The 21,989-nt window shown below is 40.0% G+C and overlaps 1 protein-coding gene across 2 annotated transcripts in view; it reads right to left on the bottom strand.

Moving 5' to 3' along the window:
- The window catches only part of LOC126281196 (uncharacterized), a 239,262-nt gene that overhangs the window by 66,374 nt on the left and 150,899 nt on the right, over window positions 1-21,989 (bottom strand). For both annotated transcript variants that reach the window (XM_049979905.1, XM_049979906.1), the window contains exon 8: window positions 1,952-2,179. In XM_049979905.1, the coding sequence (XP_049835862.1) occupies window positions 1,952-2,179 (228 nt within the window). The remainder of the gene's footprint in view (window positions 1-1,951; window positions 2,180-21,989) is intronic.

The raw sequence follows: 21,989 nt of genomic DNA, 5'->3' as shown, positions 1-21,989 counted from the left end.
CCAGAGTATTTCTCAGATAGTCTGTATGTCTGCATGAGCCAGATGTTTGGAGTGTATCGCTCAGGCCTGTGCTGCCCATACAGTCTTACTTTTGTGTATCCCGTAAGATGATATTGATGTTTTGTTTGAGAAATTTGTTTTTACCTTCAGAAATCGACTGTTTTTAGGTATGATCTGTTGAGTTGAAATCTCACTCTGATATTTCACATCTCAAACATATTTTTTCCAGAGACTGTAACATGACAGTTCTGGAATTACTTGATTAAAAGTTTACAATATTATGAAAGGGAAAGTTGCTACTCACCATACAGTGGAGATGCTGAATTGCAAACAGGCACAACAAAAAGACTGTCACAACACACACACTGCAGTCTCAAGCAACTGGTGCTTTCAGCTGCCTGAGACAGCAGTTGTGTGTGTGTGTGTGTGTGTGTGTGTGTGTGTGTGTGTGTGTCTTGTTGACAAACGCCTTAATAGTCAAATTTATTTGTGACAGTCTTTTTGTTGTCCTGTCTGCGACTCAGCATCTCCGCTATTTGATGAGTAGCAACTTTGCTTTTCATAATGTTGTTACATTCCATACTGGATTTTCCAAGTAAAAATTTCGGTATTCCCAAGTTTTCTTTTAGAATATAGGTTCAACAAAGCACATAGACATAAGTTTCAGAAGAAAGACTTTATGCAGGTCTTCTGTCTTCCTGTTCTTATTTAGCCTTCAATGTGCTGAGCAATGCTCTTTATTTATTTACAGTATTCACAATGGTATTCAACTCTCTGTGAATTTTAGTATTTCCATGGTTTATAGGAGCGTGGGCTTTGACCAAATTATACACTTTGTTGCTTGTTTTTGCAATTAGTCCTGAGATTTTGTTGTTGTTGTTGTGGTCTTCAGTCCTGAGACTGGTTTGATGCAGCTTGCCATGTTACTCTATCCTGTGCAAGCTTCTTCATCTTCCAGTACTTACTGCAACCTACATCCTTCTGAATCTGCTTAGTGTAGTCATCTCTTGGTCTCCCTCTACAATTTTTACCCTCCACACTGCCCTCCAATGCTAAATTTGTGATCCCTTGATGCCTCGAAACATGTCCTACCAACCGGTCCCTTCTTCTAGTCAAGTTGTGCCACAAACTCCTCTTCTCCCCACTTCTATTCAATATCTCCTCATTAGTTATGTGATCTACCCATCTAATCTTCAGCATTCTTCAGCACCACATTTCAAAAGCTTCTATTCTCTTCTTGTCCACACTATTTATCGTCCATGTTTCACTTCCATACATGACTGCACTCCATACAAATACTTTCAGAAATGACTTCCTCACACTTAAATCTATACTTGATGTTAACAAATTTCTCTTCTTCAGAAATGCATTGCTTGCCATTGCCGGTCTACATTGTATATCTTCTCTACTTCGACCATCATCAGTTATTTTGCTCCCCAAATAGCAAAACTCCTTTACTACTTTAAGTGTCTCATTACCTAATCTAATTCGCTCAGCATCACCCAACTTAATTTGACTACATTCCATTATGCTCATTTTGCTTTTGTTCATGTTCATCTTATATCCTCCTTTCAAGACACTGTCCATTCAGTTCAACTGCTCTTCCAAGTCCTTTGCTGTCTCTGACAGAATTACAATGTCATCGGCAAACTTCAAAGTTTTTATTTCTTCTCCATGGATTTTAATTCCGACTCCAAATTTTTCTTTTGTTTCCTTCACTTCCTTTTTTTAGATGGAGAAATAAAATTGTGTACTAGTAATGTAGTAGTTATATTATGTCCAGCACAGAGACTGTAATTGTTGGTATCTTAAGTAACAATATTCTGAATGTGCTGGCAATGAAGATAGGCATTCTTGATAACAGTTAACGAAAATAAATATTTGCTATTACTAACTAACAGTGGTTCAGTCATGTAAAAGTTACACTGCAGTGAAAGTAATTCAGACTTACCTTAATCTTTGAATTGCATTCTGCTTCTTTATTTTTTAATTCTTGCTCCATATCATTACACTTAATTTCCAGCTTATTTATCAGTTCATCTACATCATTACTGTCTTTTGTAGCTGACTGACTAAGCAACTCTAACTTTTCTTTTGAATGCTGAAATTCATGTATAATTTCTTCTAGGTTATTGCATTCTTCAGAAATCCCTGATAGTCTCTCTTCCATCACCTCATTCTGTCTCGGAAATTTGTGGTAAGTTGAAACATATAATTACTCACATTAAATACACATAAAAAGAACCAGTTTTGTATGAAATAAACAATATTTAAAATGGTGGTAAGTATATAAAATGCAACTTTCAATGAGATAGGTAGTAATTGCATGTAAATGAATTTTTTTTTTCAGTGAGCCCAGAAAAAGTTACTCTATGCTGCCAAAGTCCAGCATAAACTGAAAACTATAAACCACTGTTTTTTATATATTAACTTTCATGGAAAATATTGTTATGAGATGCCTCTACAGACAGAGCACCAGTTACTGGGTTATTGTAGCTTTCCCAACTGTACATCAACAGACCAGTGGCAGGAGAATGCTGCCAAATATTCACTGTACATCAACTGGCTGAAGCAGTTGTAATGGTCTATTTGTCCTGTAATGATTTTCTAATGAATCTCAGACTCTTTCTCTCTAATGCATCCCACTACCACATTAACCTGAGCTCTGAATATAAAGTTTTGACTAACAACATTGAGAAGCAACTCTCAATTTCATGACTGCTTAAGAGAGAGATGAACAAGCTGACAAATGTTTACTGCTGATTTTAACACTAAGCTATTACTGTGATAAAGTTGCACTTAATTACCCAAGCTCCAGTAACAACTAACAACAACAAAAAAGTTAAGTAAGCAACAACTAAATCAGGCAGTCAGTATTGGAAGTTCTCATTTATACTTACACTAGTCATAATCTTTTTAGTTAAAGAGTTCATTTATTTGTGTCATCTACAAAGCACTGAATGTAGGGATAGCTCTCTACTTGCTCTGTAATCATTTCCTGCCAAATTCTCTGGAAGAAAGGTTGTAAGAAAGCAGAATAAGTATTTTACTATGACTAAGGGGCTAATGCAATGAAGTTCCAAGTAGTTTTTATTAGTGGTGTATATTTTTAGAAAACATGATAGCTTAAGGAATTAAGGAAATGAAACTCTGAATCATCACTACAGTGTTGTGAACAGTTTAAAAAATGTTTCCAGGAAGTCTTTGAATCTACATGAATAGTTTTACATGATAGTAGCAGTCCCCTTCCATTATGCAGCACAGTAAACAGCAGTCATCTTTACTTCCAAGACTAGTACTCACATAATTATTGTATCCCAGGTGTTACAGGCTGAATTAATTCATAAACTGTGGTGGAGTCTCTATGACAGTAGCATGATGCATTGTCTGTGAAAAGCAGGATTGTGAGCAATGCCTATGTCTTTTGCCACCGTGCTGCTAATGTACCACCAGCAGCTTCCACAGTCTCCTAACTCACCCTTAACACACTGTGTTGACCTTCTACCTCTGCCAACCCTCTACCTTCTTCTGACAAAGACCCACACTAGGGTTTCTTCTATCACTCTGCTGCCACTGAGAAACATTCTGAGTGGTTGGCCTTCATCTTCTTCTATTAAGTTAATATTTGAAACTCTTGCTTTATTGCAAAAATTAGTAAGTAGTCTCTTTTCCTAAGAAAAAATCATTAATCAGTTTGTGATTACTAATGGCATAAAAGTTTTACATAATGATAAAGAGGCCTCTCTGTTTGAATCTGTCTCTCAAGGCTTCCACCAATTGCAGGTTTCTTGTTGAATTTGTGAGAGAATGCCTCACTATTCCTGTGTGTGTAGTGTAGAAGACTTGAAAGCACTCACTTTATATCCTTCAACAGTACTGCGCAAAAATTACTACTGAAAAGTCTTTTTCACATTGGAATATCGTCTTCTGTCTTGAAACATTATACAAATATTTCATGAAGACCCATGGACAAATCTATTTTGATGCCACCCTACCCTTCGCGTTGTGCTACATCCATATAAGATACACCTAGAGGCATTAGGCTCCTGCAGATAAATGTAATGTACTGTGCATCAGTAATGAGTGAGCTGCAAAATACCATGGAAGAATTGGGTGTCAATGTCATGCTAGTCCAGGAACCATACGTCCACACTTCTCAATACACATTGTCACAATAGTTTGACACCAAATGCCAAGGAGGCAACCATCACCCTCAATCATAAATACCCTGTCACTAAAGTGATGAGCACTCTGTAACATTAAAGATGTGTGCTCTTCAATGTAAGTGGATTTTTGCAGTACTCTCACAAGACTGAGCCATATCTTGACAAATTATGAGCGGCAGTACTGTACAGTTGTGAAGAATATCACATAATAGGGGCTGATGCAAATGCGAAGTCAGTGATTGGGCATAGCAGAACAACAGGTGAACATGTTGTAATGCTGCAAGACTTGATCCAAGAACTGGCCTGACTGTTATTATCAAAGATGGGCAACCTAGCAAATTTGAAAATAGCATTGGTGCAGGGACCAATATAGACATTACCCTGGCAAATTGGACAGCTGCTAGTAAGTTTATATCCTGGGAGGTTAAACAACTGTCATAACCTTTGATATCAGAACAGTAAGTGTAAACTCTAGAAGCACTGAAGGCAAAGGAAACCAGAAGGCTGGGACTTGACACAGAAAACTGGAATGCACTTATTTCTTAAATGGCTTCTTTCTACCTAGACCATTTACCTGAAAACTTAGGTCTCTGGGTGAATGCCCATATCAGGCTCCTGCAGTGGGCACAGGCAAATCTCATCTCAAACAGAGGATGAAGAGCTATTTCTAAGGCACATTGGGGTAGGAAACTGACAGAGTTCAGGAAAAAAATCCATAATGCAGGAAGGAATTACCAGTAATCTCTAGAGAGGGGCAGAAGAGATAGAATGATAAATATATACGGACATCTGAAACTAACATATCGAGGCAAGATCAGAGACACTAAAAAGGAGCACTGCGAGTGCTTTCAGAACATACAACTGAAATAAGACTTGTGTATTTAGTCATACAAACTTCCAACTGACAAATTTAAGATTTCCACCATCCTGTCTATCCTCCGCAAGGCAAAAAGAACAATGATCAGTGGCAGGAGAATGCTGCCAAATATTTACTGACCTCTCTTTCACCAGATTATCCTTCAAATACACACAACAACCACGAATCAGTGCTCTGTGACCATATGAGTTCTCAATATAGTAACAACGATGTCACACTGCCATTTTCTCAGCAAGAAGTAGCAGTAGCAATAGCCATGCCCAAATGTACCAATGCCCTGAGAACAGATGATATCTGTTCATAGGTGACACAGAACATATATCCAATCAAAGTGCCATTCATAACATAGTCAGTCTTATGCAGTATGACAGAAGAGATCCCCTTATCTGCTGATAACATCACTAAGTTTCCATCTATTGTCATACTACAGAAGATTGACTATGGCTAGAAGATTTGTCAATTTTTAGAGGATCCTGCTTGCAGTTTACTAGGGAATAACCCCACCAGGACACAAAGGTCCTTCTTAAGAAAACAGGACGGCCTGAGGAAGTTGTCAAGCATCTGAAAGCTAAGGCATCAGTACCAACCAGACTATACATATTACCATAGATCCGTAAAGAGTGTGTACCTCTTCATCCAATTGTGAGCAATATCCATGCACCAACCTACTCCACAGCCACCTAGCTTAAAATGAAATTAGCATCATATGTGGAAAAGTGTATCCACCACATCCACAACTTCTTGGACTTAATGAAATGTCCCAGAAATGTACAAATCTCGAACACAGACATCATGGTCAGCTTTGTCATTATATCCCTATTAACCAGGGTCCCACTTCAGGATACAATCAGTTAGATCAGTGAGAGATTTGGCAGAGCTTTGCTGGATCTTTTCAAGTATATCTTGGCACAGACTTACTTCCTATGTGGAGGCCAATTTTATGAGCAGATTAAAGGAGTGGCAATGGGTAGCTACCTATCTCCGACAGTGGCTAATCTGTCTGTGAAGAAATTCAAGGATGAGGCCCTTACAATTGCTGCCTACCATCCGATGTGTTTCTTCAGATATTTTGATGACACTTTCATCATCTGGCCACATTGTCAGAAATGACTGGACAAGTTCCTGAACCATCTGAACTCAAAGACATCCCAACTTTAAGTTCACTACAGAACTAGAGAATGATGGTCAGCTCTTGTTCCTGGATGTCCTAGTGAAGAGGAAGGCAGATGGCACATTTGCTCATTGTGCATATAGGGAATCGACATACACTGACCTATATCTACAGGCTGACAGCTGTCACCACCCAATACAGAACAATGGAGTGGTCAGAACACTTGTACACAAACCAAAACTCTCTGACCCAGACAGCTGGATAGCAGAGTTAGGACACCTACGACAAGTATTCATGGATAACGGATATTCAACCAGGGATATCTGCAAAGCATTACATTCCACCAGGCAACCTAGTACAACAGAACAGGAACAAGAAGAAGAGGCCAGGAAGGTAGCCTTTCTACCATATGCCAGATCTATCTTTGTTAAGATCAGCAGAATCCTGAAGAAACACAAAATCAAATATATGTTCCACCCACCCAGTAAGATCAGAGTGCTCATTGGAATGGTCAAGAATTATCTGACATTTACCATACACTTTGTGAATGTGGTGTGTATTACATTGGTTAAACTGCCAGGATAGTGGACATAAGATGTAACACCAAAGTCGTACCAGGCTACAACAGGCCACTGTATCACCAACAGCAGCTAATTGCCTGGAGCTTGAACACACCATGAATTATGATCCTAGCTCCTCCCAGATTGTGGGATAGTGGCATCAATGAATATATAGAAATCAAGATGGCAGAGAACCTGATCAACTGGGAAGCAGGATACCAGTTCAGTACAGTGTGGTTCAAATGGTTCAAATGGCTCTGAGCACTATGGAACTTAACTTCTGAGGTCATCAGTCCCCTAGAACTTAGAACTACTTAAACCTAACTAACCTAAGGACATCATGCACATCCATGCCTGAGGCAGGATTCAAACCTCCGACCGGAGTGGTCATGCATTTCCAGACTGTAGCGCCTAGAACCGCTCGGCCACCCTGGCCGGCCTCAGTATAGTGTGGTAGCTGGCTTTGGAGCTACTGTAAAAAAAAATCCCTTTTGTGGTAATGAACCTGAGATGACCATGTGCATAATTAAAAGAATCAGACATAATAGAATACACCATGCAGCAACTACCTCCTCAGAAGACAGCAACAGCGGTCATGGACAAGATAGGAAACAACATCAACCACCAAAAACCTCAGGCACAACACAACTTGAGAGCATACATAATACAGAACTCCAGTTAGTTGCTACCGCCACAAGAGAGTGCTGCAGTATGCACACACATAGCATGCAACACCAACAGCAGCCTGATACTGCAAGAAGTGCACATCACAGTCGTGTACCAAATTCAGAACACCAGGAGGTCACACAAAGGACTTCACACAAAGCACTCTTACAAACTTGCAATAGGATTACCGAGCAAATAAGAGTATGCAAGTTGTTTATGAGTGTTCGTGTGCCAGCATTTTTCAGTTACATTGCTGGAGATGCACTGGGTGAAGTCTGTGATGATAGGTGGATAGACAGGAGAGAACTGGTTGCATCATCTGCACATTCCACTGATGTCTGTCTTTTGGATTACTATCTGGGAGGCCACTGAAGACATTTGGTATATTCACAAGACATAACAAATGCAAAGAAATTTCATCAAAGTGTTATGGAAAGCTGCAAAGGCATTTGATATTATCCATGGATGCTTGAAAGTTTGTGACATTCCATGATACAATGAGTAGATTCATGTATACACACAAGATAGAGATCTTTTGGACATTTGCTGTCAGTTCCTAAATTGAGGACTTTGAAGAATGTTCTTTCATTAATAACAAATGAAGAATTTATGTATATCTGTCATTTCAGACCTTCTTTCTTCTTTCGGTGTAAGTAATCTGCACACAATAGTTTGTAAAAGTATTTCTGTCACACTCCATGTGTTACTTTGTTTGATGATCATGTTAATAGATGTATCAATCTTTCAGTGTATTGTTCTTTTTAAGTTTGAGTAGCATAATTAAAGTTGAAAGTTCAAAATCCACAGTAGGAAGTGTTAAATATAAACCAGGCCCAACATTTGGCTAGAAGCGCATGATAAATCACTTTACACTTTACACAATAAAATTGGTGAATAAATCAACCTTCAACAGCCTATGATTGAACCAAGACAGCCCTTCTTGTCTGAGTTTGAAATTTTGTTGTGCAGTTCATCTATGCAAGCTGAGAAGTGTCACCAGCACATCAAATTTGAGAAGGTGGCAAACCCTGGGATGAAAAAATTCACAAATTTCATTTCTATCTCAGGAATTGCCATGTCCTATTTCCAGCTGATGCATTTACGTTCAGAGATGAAGCATAAATAAACAAATCTACTGTATAAAATGCCAGTGTGCTTTGGTGTTTCTTCAATGTCTCTGCCATCTAAAACTCAGTGTAGCCTCAGAAAGCTGCCACAGATCCAGGATTTACATAGGCAAAAGGTACACTAGTGTGCTGATTAAGTTATGTTAGGAGGGAGGGGATGATGGTGGGGCCTTCAGAGAACTGATGACTGATATCTGCTGCTTACACTATAACCATGTCATGTTGTGCTAGGAAGGGATGAGAGAGATGATGAGGGAACTGGCAATCAACTCCACATGCCAGATATTGGTGCAGCTTGGTATGGATGTGTACAATGTAGTGACAAAGAAAAGTTCTAGAGACTTCTAGCACATTTCTGCAAAGATATTCATGTCTTCATTGTAGGATAGTCCTAAAACTACCACCTTTCCAAAGGAAAATGGAATAATTTACCTCAAATAGCATGACAAGCAAACAGGCCTAAATTAAATAGATTTTGTGATGACCACAGTATTTCCAGTCTCACTTACATGGCAATGTCAAAATAGGCAATTCTGTGTTTTAGCCCTTTCAAGACAGCATAGTGAGAGTCAGGTTGAGTCCTCTGAATGTGAGCCAGTCCTGCCTGGATGTGCACACTGTATGCTGTACTTTTTGCAGTCACCCTTGTACTTCTCTGTCCCTGCTTCCACACTTCCAGTTTAATCATATTGATATGACTTTATATTATATAGTTACTCAGGAAAACATCTACACATATATTCAAATGTTTTTATCTTCATTTTGAATAAAAAGGGTGTTCTGGATCTTTTAGGTAATTCATGTAATATTTTTGTACCTTTCTAGCAGATCTGTGGTTTTGGGCACAGCACTGGTGAGGTGGGTACTTTATTATTTAAAATGTATATTTAAGGTTATTTCTGTTTTCATGTCTACAGTAATGTTTATTTCCATTTGGTTTACATTACATTTCACTACATTATACACTCCTGGAAATTGAAATAAGAACACCGTGAATTCATTGTCCCAGGAAGGGGAAACTTTATTGACACATTCCTGGGGTCAGATACATTACATGATCACACTGACAGAACCACAGGCACATAGACACAGGCAACAGAGCATACACAATGTCGGCACTAGTACAGTGTATATCCACCTTTCGCAGCAATGCAGGCTGCTATTCTCCCATGGAGACGATCATAGAGATGCTGGATGTAGTCCTGTGGAACGGCTTGCCGTGCCATTTCCACCTGGCGCCTCAGTTGGACCAGCGTTCGTGCTGGACGTGCAAACCGCGTGAGACGACGCTTCATCTAGTCCCAAACATGCTCAAGGGGGACAGATCCGGAGATCTTGCTGGTCAGGGTAGTTGACTTACACCTTCTAGAGCACACTGGGTGGCACGGGATACATGCGGACATGCATTGTCCTGTTGGAACAGCAAGTTCCCTTGCCGGTCTAGGAATGGTAGAACGATGGGTTCGATGACGGTTTGGATGTACCGTGCACTATTCAGTGTCCCCTCGACGATCACCAGAGGTGTACAGCCAGTGTAGGAGATCGCTCCCCACACCATGATGCCGGGTGTTGGCCCTGTGTGCCTCGGTCGTATGCAGTCCTGATTGTGGCGCTCACCTGCACGGCGCCAAACACGCATACGACCATCATTGGCACCAAGGCAGAAGCAACTCTCATCGCTGAAAACGACACGTCTCCATTCGTCCCTCCATTCACGCCTGTCGCGACACCACTGGAGGCGGGCTGCACGATGTTGGGGCATGAGCGGAAGACGGCCTAACGGTGTGCGGGACCGTAGCCCAGCTTCATGGAGACGGTTGCGAATGGTCCTCGCCGATACCCCAGGAGCAACAGTGTCCCTAATTTGCTGGGAAGTGGCGGTGCGGTCCCCTACGGCACTGCGTAGGATCCTGCAGTCTTGGCGTGCATCCGTGCGTCGCTGCGGTCCGGTCCCAGGTCGACGGGTACGTGCACCTTCCGCCGACACTGGCGACAACATCGATGTACTGTGGAGACCTCACGCCCCACGTGTTGAGCAATTCGTCCACCCGGCCTCCCGCATGCCCACTATACGCCCTCTCTCAAAGCCCGTCAACTGCACATACGGTTCACGTCCACGCTGTCGCGGCATGCTACCAGTGTTAAAGACTGCGATGGAGCTCCGTATGCCACAGCAAACTGGCTGACACTGACGGTGGCGGAGCACAAATGCTGCGCAGCTAGCGCCATTCGACGGCCAACACCGCGGTTCCTGGTGTGTCCGCTGTGCCGTGCGTGTTATCATTGCTTGTACAGCCCTCTCTCAGTGTCCAGAGCAAGTATGGTGGGTTTGACACACTGGTGTCAATGTGTTCTTTTTTCCATTTTCAGGAGTGTATCATGTCAGTTACACTTCAAAAATCCTTTTGTATATGGTAAATCGTGAAGCAGGGAAAGGCACACAGCCTTGTATTGCATTCCTCACATCACATATTCATCTGCTTCCTCCTCTTATAGATAACACAAGTTCTGTAGCTGCTCCACTCATCAAGCAGATAAGGTCCTGCTGTCAGTCTTGAGGGAAGTTCAGATCTCTTTCCTCTGCCAGATCTTCCTTTCTCTGCTTTACATTTTTCCAGGTTTTCCTGGATGACTCCTATCTGAAAATTGGCGTAGGTAGTATTCCTTACAAATTTCTTGTATTGAGCTAGTTGTTGTGGCCGAGTAGTTCTAGGCACTTCAGTCCGGAACCTCGCTTCTGCTACAGTCGCAGGTTTGAATCCTGCCTCGAGCACGGATGTGTGTGATGTCCTTAGGCTAGTTAGGTTTCATCATCATCATCATCATCATCATCATCATCATCATCATTTAAGACTGATTATGCCTTTCAGCGTTCAGTTTGGAGCATAGCCCCCTTATAAAATTCCTCCATGATCCCCTATTTAGTGCTAACATTGGTGCCTCTTCTGATGTTAAACCTATTACTTCAAAATCATTCTTAACCGAATCCAGGTACCTTCTCCTTGGTCTGCCCCAACTCCTCCTACCCTCTACTGCTGAAACCATGAGTCTCTTGGGTAACTTTGCTTCTCTCATGTGTGTAACATGACCCCACCATCTAAGCCTGTTCATCCTGACTGCTACATCTATAGAGTTCATTCCCAGTTTTTCTTTGATTTCCTCATTGTGGACACCCTCCTACCATTGTTCCCATCTACTAGTACCTGCAATCATCCTAGCTACTTTCATACCCGTAACCTCAACCTTGTTGATAAGGTAACCTGAATCCACCCAGCTTTCGCTCCCATACAACAAAGTTGATCGAAAGATTGAACGGTGCACAGATAACTTAGTCTTGGTACTGACTTCCTTCTTGCAAAAGAGAGTAGATCGTAGCTGAGCGCTCACTGCATTAGCTTTGCTACACCTCGCTTCCAGTTCTTTCACTATGTTGCCATCCTGTGAGAATATGCATCCTAAGTAGTTGAAACTGTCCACCTCTTATAACTTTGTTCCTCCTATTTGGCACTCAATCCGTTTATATTTCTTTCCCACTGACATTACTTTCGTTTTGGAGATGCTAATTTTTATACCATAGTCCTTACATTTCTGATCTAGCTCTGAAATATTACTTTGCAAACTTTCAATCAAATCTGCCATCTTGATCTCACCCAGCCAGTCTATTGTTTTCAACATATGATCCATAAATAATATGAACAACAGGGGAGACAGGTTGCAGCCTTGGTTAGGTTTAAGCAGTTTGAAGTCTAGGGGACTGATGAGCTCTGATGTTAAGTCCCATAGTGCTTACAGCCATTTGCTCTATTGGCAATGAGAGTTAAAAAGTGACATTTTCACAATGTGAATGAACAACTTATGGTACCATTTAATCAATTTTCTGCCGCTTTCCACTGTCTTTATTACCATGTCACTTGTATCCACAGATCCCATTGATTTATTGTAGTCCAGTATTATTACAGGTTTCAAATTCTTTGGCCCTGTTTGACGATTCACCTTTCATTTCTGCAGAGTAGACCGTCAAACGCATCCATACATGTCTTTGTCACATTGTTTCAGTGCCAACAGTAATCACTATGCACAACCAAAAGTAAACTCACCTTTCTTTATTTTTCAGCCATGTTAGGCATATATTTTCTTGTGTCCCTGACCGTACACAAGAATTGGTTGCCCGGTCATACAATCAACAAAACAAGGCGGGGCTTGTGTATCAGGTGTCACAGTACAGGATATTGCTCTTTCATAACTATGGCTCAACCAATGAAGCTACAGCATCTTCTGAGATGCTGAAATCATATTTATGAATATCTGTATGTGATCTACAATAGACAATGAAATCTAAAGTATGATTTGTGTGCACATCATGGAAATGAAAATCTTTATTACAAAACAACTTTGTTTAGCAGGTATATACAGCTTCATTTTTAGTCTGCCTTTGAATAATAGAAGGCTTTCATTTATGCATAACTTTTCATAAGGACAGAAATTTTCCTTATATTATTTATTTAAAGTGGTCCATTACTGGCTGTAGCTTGTACAAATAGTCATTACTGTGAGACACTTCATTATTGGCAAAATGTAAAAACCTCAAGATATTATGAAATTGGTCTCTAGGTAGCGGTTTAGAAAAAATGGTGTATGAATAACCAGGTTCTCAGACCAATACTATGACAGGCTCAATTTTCTTACTCTTGTAACGATAAAGATTGTAGCAATAAAGATGTAAATATCATTTACATTCATGCCACTCCATACTCTTTGGCCCTTCTTCGGAACATGACCAGCCACTATTTTAGGAAGGTATCTTTAGTTTCCTCACACAAAATGTTTATGATACCTGTGCTAAAGGACAATGTAAAGAAACTTAGCATGCTGTTACTATTTACAACACCTTTCAGTCCATAAACAGCTGTGTCAAAAGTATATTTCTTCAGTTTCAAGCTTTCATTTTTCCTCATTATTATTTTTTTTCCTTGTTAGTTCTGGTGCATCTTCATCTTATATCACTATCTGTAGATTCATTGTCATCTTCCGTAGACAAGACCACGTTTGGAGATGCTTTAGATGTTGATGGAACAGCTGGAGTAGCAAATGTACCTAATGTAGAAGTGGGGACAAAAGTGTTTTTACATTTATCTTCATCATCAGATTCAAATGATAATTCACTTTTATCTTCAAAATCACAACCCAGTATGACGGAAAGAGTTTCCTCCACAGTATATCATTTGTCTACCATATTTGTCCTGGTAGAAACTAAATGAAGAGCTCAACACATCAGTACAGAACTGAAACAAAGTGGGAAATCAGTAGTGCAACAGAAGCCAAAACTGTGCTTTCAAACTGAATGCAACTGCCTTCTGGTTACTCTATTGCTAACTACAGTCTTCCAAGAGAGCTACTAGATGGTGCATAGATCAAAGAGAAAATGAGCATAGTGAAGCGAAGAAATGCCAAGAGAGGTGGAGCTGCTACACCAGTCCATCAGCTGAGAGGCACAGGTTGCTCTTGACTTCCGCAGCAATTCACTGGCTGACTGGCTGAGCTGCACAGTCCCTCCCAACTTCTACTGAAGTTCACTGGTGAGGAAGAGTTAACTGGATCACAGATAATAATTTCTAGAAAAGAAATGCATGAGAATTCTGCAATGAATTCCATGCTTCACATTTCAGGAGGGAGCTAAGTGACAAATAACCTTCCCCTTTCTCACTCTAACAAACACCTTTGTCTAATCATTTAAACTCTTATCATCATTTTCACAAAATGATAGTTGTTTAACCAATACTATTTTATTCTTTAGAACCATTTTCAGAATAATGTAATTTCATCATCTGCAATGAGGTAACAATATGTTACGGTAATGGATAAGGAGCAATTTAAAAATGAAAATGTAACAGCAAACTGATGACGAGACATTATTCACATACAGCACCCTGTATCATCTATGGAACAACAGAAGTTCCATATCCCAATCTGGAACCAAAGAAGTTACCAAAACAAAATAAGTTTCTTTTGCATATTGCATTATCCTTTTTCTCTATTTTACGTTTCTCATGTATTTTGCAGTTCTGCAGATAGTGCTTTACAAACGGTTTTTTTTAGTCTGGTGTCTTCTTAGATTCCCTATTTTATAAATTGGAACACGGAATTTTAGTTCCACAGATAGTATAGGGTGGACGAACCTCTTAGTTTTTTTTCCGCTTTATGAGAGTAGCGTCCATTCATCAGTTTGCTGTTACATTTTCATTTTTGAATTACTGCTTATCCATAATTGTAAAATATTGTTTCCATCATTAAAGTGTGTGCCAAAAGTTGGAATTACACCAGTCTTAAACATTAAAATCATACTGGTTCAACAACTGTGCAGTTTTCTTCATTTTATAAAAATGGACTTGTACAGTTGTGTTTGCCCTATAAAAATAACTCTTTCTTATCATCATGTATGCCAATCCTTCCAAGGAATATCACACTTCTTTCTCTTGTGATTTTGGAAGAAGTCATTTTCATTCCTTTCCCCCTTTTTTTTCTTAGTGCTATTACTGCTTAGTAGTCGCCTGAGCACCTATTGTGCCATTTTCCAATGTTACTGTTACTCAACAGTCACCTCAGCAAAAGTCTTTATCCTCTTTCTTTTTTACTTTATCATTTCTTACAAATTTTAACTTCAGATATCTGTCTCTCTCTTTAAAGTTTCTATTTTCTCAATAATACTAAGTCTTCTAACACTGAATTTCAAAAATGACATTACTGTTAATCTTTCTCATGCTGTCCCCTACCTGAGCACCCCTCACCAAGGTATTGCAATGTTGTTACAATCACAAATTTGTACAGAAGAAGAAAAATGGTGACTGTGAGTAAAATTTAAAAGATTGCATGTTCTGGGAACGTTTCCTTGAGTCTTTAACATAATGGTTTCCATTACCTTCTCAGACCCAAATCTTACAAAGGCAATTTCCAATCCCAAGGGAAAGATAATATCCTGATTTTGAATTAGATCCTTCATCCACGTTTGTACAAGCCACTTGCACATTGATGGCAATTCCTTGTACCACAGAACATGATTTTATTCATTCTTGGGAGCAGCAACTTCAAGTATACCTGGAGATGTTGGAATAGAAGTCACAGATACTAAATAGTGCATCATAGTGGTGTATGAAACCTTATTATTTAAGATCAACTCCAGATCAGCTCCATTAAGATTGTGCAATATTAATGTCAAAGAATGAAAAAATCTGTTAAATACAGCATCACATTGTCCCTCACTGAAATGGTTTCAAGAACATTTCCTAACCATATTGTAATAGAAATTTTCATTTCTGTAGGTAGGGTTGGAATGCATACTTTTTCCCTTTCTATCTGAGATGATTGTAATCTGAAATATCAATGCATTGTTTTGCAGCAATATATACCAATAAAATTATCTCAAGCCTCCTGCCCATCAAGTGATTTAAAATCCATGAGCTTTCAGCCAAATGCTCCTCAGTCATTGTCAAGTGGTAACTATCGTGCTATTCTTATATGGCCATGCTGCCTTCTGTGATGTCACTGGGGCTCACTCCAGTGTCATACATGATAATGTTTTCACTTCAGCCTTACAAAAGCTGGTCATCGGATGTGCTTAGCTACACGCCGCTGTCTTTATCTCAATGACTTCTTTTATGGCCCTATCCCATAAACCATTAGTCCATGTAATAACAAATGTCTTGACAAATGCAACACCGTGTACATATTCCAGAGCATGCTCTGCTGCCCATGATTTCTCACAGAACTGTAACTGAAAACATCTCTCATGTCCTACATGGCACTGTTCACTAATACGGACAGTCAGTCCCACTTGGTATGGTATATACTCCTAGCGTTTGGAGTTTACATCATCTTTCATAGGCTTCATGAGTTGTCAAATTATTGCTGGAGGCTTGAAGAGTGTACTGCTCAGGCACTTTCCACTTACATTTCTTCATAAAGATGGCTTGTGAACTCTGACAGTTGCAGCCATTTATCTAGAATACTTTGCCTAACTAGCTCAATTCGTTCTGTACATTTTCATCTTCTGAGATGGCCTCCACTCATTGCCCCAAGGTCCTCCATATGGAAAGTTTCTGGTAGTGGTAGCTGGTAGCTGATAGTGTGCAGATACTGCTCTGTGTGAGTGGGTTTCCAGTAAACACTGTGGATGAGACATCCATTTGCTTTACGGCAGATGACGACATCAAGTAATGGCAAGGCACAACCTGTCGTTACTTCTATCATGAACTGTCATGAATGTTGTTCATCTGGTCCTAGAATTCTCCCAGCTTTCGACATCCATAAGAACAGACAACAAATGTATTGGCAATATCCAAGCATTAAAGCCTAGGATATATTACATATATGAGAATAATGAGACCACATCAAAGCTGACCATCATATCTAAGAGATCTGATACCCAAAATTTTAATTTGTTACACACTTTTAATGTCCACTGTCCATTCACCTATATTTCTGCAAGAGGCTCAGTTCCTTTGTGCATCTACACTGAAATTACCGAGGCAGTAATGCCTACAAATGTACTATATATCTACATATGAAACCTGCTCTGTTGGAAATGTCTGAAAGAATAGACACCACACTGTTGGTTGATACAGTGCTATAAATACCAAATTTAAAAGGAAAAACAGAAACCATCCAGAATTGAGCAGCAAAATAATTTGATGGTGAAAGCTGAAAATCTGTAGTGGACTGGGATTCAATCCTGGATTTCCCACCCAGCATAAGTGGTTGCCTTAATTGCTTCTGCCATCTAGACACACTCCCCCACCTGACCCAAACCCTCAGCTTGTCAAACACTAGTAGCGTCCATTGTCCCTTCACGTATTTGCTCACAGTGGGGCCTGCATTCACGCAAGACCATTGGACCCTGTTGTGTGTCCACACTGAAGTTGTCAAGGCAGTCATGCCAATAGATATGCTGTATATCTATGTGTGGTGTTGCTTTTGTTGGACATGCCTGACAGAGCACAAACCACACTGTTGTTTGATAAAATGGCCATAAACATCAAATTTTGAAGGAAGGATCAATATCTGCTGCAATGTTGTTGTTGTTGTTGTCTTCAGTCCTGAGACTGGTTTGATGCAGCTCCCAATGCTACTCTATCCTGTGCAAGCTGCTTCATCTCCCAGTACCTACTGCAACCTACATCCTTCTGAATCTGCTTAGTGTACTCATCTCTCGGTCTCCCTCTACGATTTTTACCCTCCACGCTGCCCTCCAATGCTAAATTTGTGATCCCTTGATGCCTCAAAACAAGTCCTACCAACCGATCCCTTCTTCTAGTCAAGTTGTGCCACAAACTTCTCTTCTCCACAATCCTATTCAATACCTCCTCATCAGTTATGTGACCTACCCATCTAATCTTCAGCATTCTTCTGTAGCACCACATTTCAAAAGCTTCTATTCTCTTCTTGTCCAAACTATTTATCGTCCATGTTTCACTTCCACTCCATACAAATACTTTCAGAAACGACTTCCTGATACATAAATCTATATTCGATGTTAACAAATTTCTCTTCTTCAGAAACGCTTTCCTTGCCATTGCCAGTCTACATTTTATATCCTCTCTACTTCGACCATCATCAGTTATTTTACTTCCTAAATAGCAAAACTCCTTTACTACTTTAAGTGTCTCATTTCCTAATCTAATTCCCTCAGCATCACCCGATTTAATTTGACTACATTCCATTATCCTCGTTTTGCTTTTGTTAATGTTCATCTTATATCCTCCTTTCAAGACACTGTCCATTCCGTTCAACTGCTCTTCCAAGTCCTTTGCCGTCTCTGACAGAATTACAATGTCATCGGCGAACCTCAAAGTTTTTACTTCGTCTCCATGAATTTTAATACCTACTCCAAATTTTTCTTTTGTTTCCTTTACTGCTTGCTCAATATACAGATTGAATAACATCGGGGAGAGGCTACAACCCTGTCTCACTCCTTTCCCAACCACTGCTTCCCTTTCATGCCCCTCGACTCTTATTACTGCCATCTGGTTTCTGTACAAATTATAAATAGCCTTTGGCTCCCTGTATTTTAACCCTGCCACCTTTAGAATTTGAAAAAGAGTATTCCAGTCAACATTGTCAAAAGCTTTCTCTAAGTCTACAAATGCTAGAAACGTAGGTTTGCCTTTTCTTAATCTTTCTTCTAAGATAAGTCGTAAGGTCAGTATTGCCTCACGTGTTCCAACATTTCGACGGAATCCAAACTGATCTTCCCCGAGGTCTGCATCTACCAGTTTTTCCATTCGTCTGTAAAGAATTCGCGTTAGTATTTTGCAGCCGTGGCTTATTAAACTGATAGTTCGGTAATTTTCACATCTGTCAGCACCTGATTTCTTTGGGATTGGAATTATTATATTCTTCTTGAAGTCTGAGGGTATTTCGCCTGTCTCATACATCTTGCTCACCAGCTGGTAGAGTTTTGTCATGACTGGCTCTCCCAAGGCCGTCAGTAGTTCTAATGGAATGTTGTCTACTCCGGGGGCCTTGTTTCGACTCAGGTCTTTCAGTGCTCTGTCAGACTCTTCACGCAGTATCGTATCTCCAATTTCGTCTTCATCTACATCCTCTTCTATTTCCATAATGTTGTCCTCAAGTACATCGCCCTTGTATAAACCTTCTATATACTCCTTCCACCTTTCTGCCTTCCCTTCTTTGCTTAGAACTGGGCTGCCATCTGAGCTCTTGATACTCATACACGTGGTTCTCTTCTCTCCAAAGGTCTCTTTAATTTTCCTGTAGGCAGTATCTATCTTACCCCTAGTGAGATAAGCTCCTACATCCTTACATTTGTCCTCTAGCCATCCCTGCTTAGCCATTTTGCACTTCCTGTCGATCTCATTTTTGAGACGTTTGTATTCCTTTTTGCCTGCTTCATTTACTGCATTTTTATATTTTCTCCTTTCATCAATTAAATTCAATATTTCTTCTGTTACCCAAGGATTTCTAGCAGCCCTCGTCTTTGTACCTACTTTATCCTCTGCTGCCTTCACTACTACATCCCTCAGAGCTACCCATTCTTCTTCTACTGTATTTCTTTCCCCTATTCCTGTCAATTGTTCCCTTATGCTCTCTCTGAAACTCTGTACAACCTCTGGTTCTTTCAGTTTATCCAAGTCCCATCTCCTTAATTTCCCACATTTTTGCAGTTTCTTCAGTTTTAATCTACAGGTCATAACCAATAGATTGTGGTCAGAGTCCACATCTGCCCCTGGAAATGTCTTACAACTTAAAACCTGGTTCCTAAATCTCTGTCTTACCATTATATAATCTATCTGATACCTTTTAGTATCTCCAGGGTTCTTCCACGTATACAACCTTCTTTCATGATTCTTAAACCAAGTGTTAGCTATGATTAAGTTGTGCTCTGTGCAAAATTCTACTAGGCGGCTTCCTCTTTCATTTCTTAGCCCCAATCCATATTCACCTACTATGTTTCCTTCTCTCCTTTTTCCTACACTCGAATTCCAGTCACCCATTACTATTAAATTTTCGTCTCCCTTCACTATCTGAATAATATAATCTGCTGCAAACGGGAATCAAAATAATTCGATGAAGAAAGTTGAAAATTTGTGCCAGACCAGGGCACAAACCCAGATCTCCTGTTTAAAATGAGTGGTTGCCTTAACCACTCTAGTCATCCAGATATGCTTTCAAACTGACCCAAATTCTCAACATGTCACACGCTAGTAGCTTCCACCATCCATTAACCTGCTTGCTCTCAACCTAGCCCTACAGAACATACACCACACACACACATATATATAGTATATCTGCAGGCATGACTGCACAGATAATTTCAGTGTGGATGCACAACAGGGTCCAAGCCTCTTGCAGCAATACAGGACTCGCTGCAAGCAAGGAGGTCAGTGGACAGTGTATACTACTACAGTGTGACAAGTTGATAATCTGGATTGAATGGGAAGTGTTTCTGGATGACTGAAGTGATTAAGGCAACCACTCACATTAAGTGGGAATCTGGGTTTGAGTCCAGGCCCAGCACAGAATTTCAACTTTCACCACAAACAAATTATGTTGATGTCTGATTGTGGTTGGTGTCGATCTTTCCTTCAAATTTTGACATTTACAGCTGCTGTATCAACCAACAGTGTGGTGATGGTTCCATTGAATATTTAATGAGAAACCCATAATTTTCATTTACAGCCAACCTTTTTGTGAAGTACTTTTAGGCATCGCCCTGGGACATGGCTCCTGCACAACTTTGTCACTTTTATCATTTTAACAATACATTCATTTTCTGGGCTCATGGACATGAAAAACTGGGAGAATTCTTGAGCTGCATGAAGAACATCCACCATTTGACAATAGCCGAGGAGCACTCAGCTGAAAATTCATGGACCTTAAACCAATTGATACAGTTGGAAGCCTGAGAGAATTTTATCAAATGTAATCTGACGCTAATAGTGAATCAAATTTAACTGGATATCAAATCACAATATTGAGATCAGATAAAAAATAAAATAAAATAAAAAAGTCATTTTAGTAGATTATAATTAACACAATGCAATGAAATGGAGCAAAAGTACTCATGTACGAACAGGATAGTCACCTTTTCCATACATTTCAGTGAATTAAAATTCTCACAACACAATTAATAGCCCTGATTTTAGATAATTTTATAAGGTTATGCTACCTCAGTCATACATGCACACATGCATGCATAAGCGTGCACCCTCCCCCCCCCCCCCCCCCCCCACACACACACACAAACACACACACACACACGGGTGCCAGCATATGTGTGATAATGTGGGCAAATGTCCAACGTCCAACATGTAACAACCCCTTCCTGTAAAGGTATGAGCTACATATCTGTTGCTCTTAACCTCATTATATCTCTTCTACCTGCTCCATTCACAACAGCCACCTACCCTTGTTGCACTACAGCAGAGGGCAACAGCCACTCACTACAGCAGCACAATAGTACAGGAAAAACACAGAATGTATCTTCAAACAACAGAAATTCCAGGTAGGAATGTCAACAATGTAGGAAGAGATAGATTGCTGTTTACTGTGAAGATACACATTAAGTTGCAACAGACCCAATCAAAAGACACTTACACATAAGATTTCAGCCATAGCCTTCACCAGAAAAAAAGAAACACACATAATTCGTTCACACAAGCAACCACAACACACGCACATGACCATCAACTTCAGCAGCTCGGACCAGAATGGTATTCTGTACCGAGCTGCCAGAGTTGGCAGTTTGTGTGTGTGAAGTGTGCTGGCTTGTGTGAATGAATGACATGCATATCTCTTTTTCTGATGAAGGCTGTGGCCAAAAGCTTATGTGCATCTTTTAATTGTGCCTGTCTGTACTTAATGTGTCTCTTTATGGTAAGTATCGAGATTTTTGTTAAAATAATGCTAAAAACTTCTTGCAAATAAACAATTATGGGTTTTCTGAGGCCAATATTTGTGAAATTTTTT

The sequence above is a fragment of the Schistocerca gregaria genome, chromosome 7 (assembly GCF_023897955.1).
Source record: "Schistocerca gregaria isolate iqSchGreg1 chromosome 7, iqSchGreg1.2, whole genome shotgun sequence".
Classification (NCBI taxonomy): Eukaryota; Metazoa; Arthropoda; class Insecta; order Orthoptera; family Acrididae; genus Schistocerca; species Schistocerca gregaria.
Note: the sequence above shows the minus strand (reverse complement) of the source record. Positions and strands in the feature narration are given on the sequence as shown.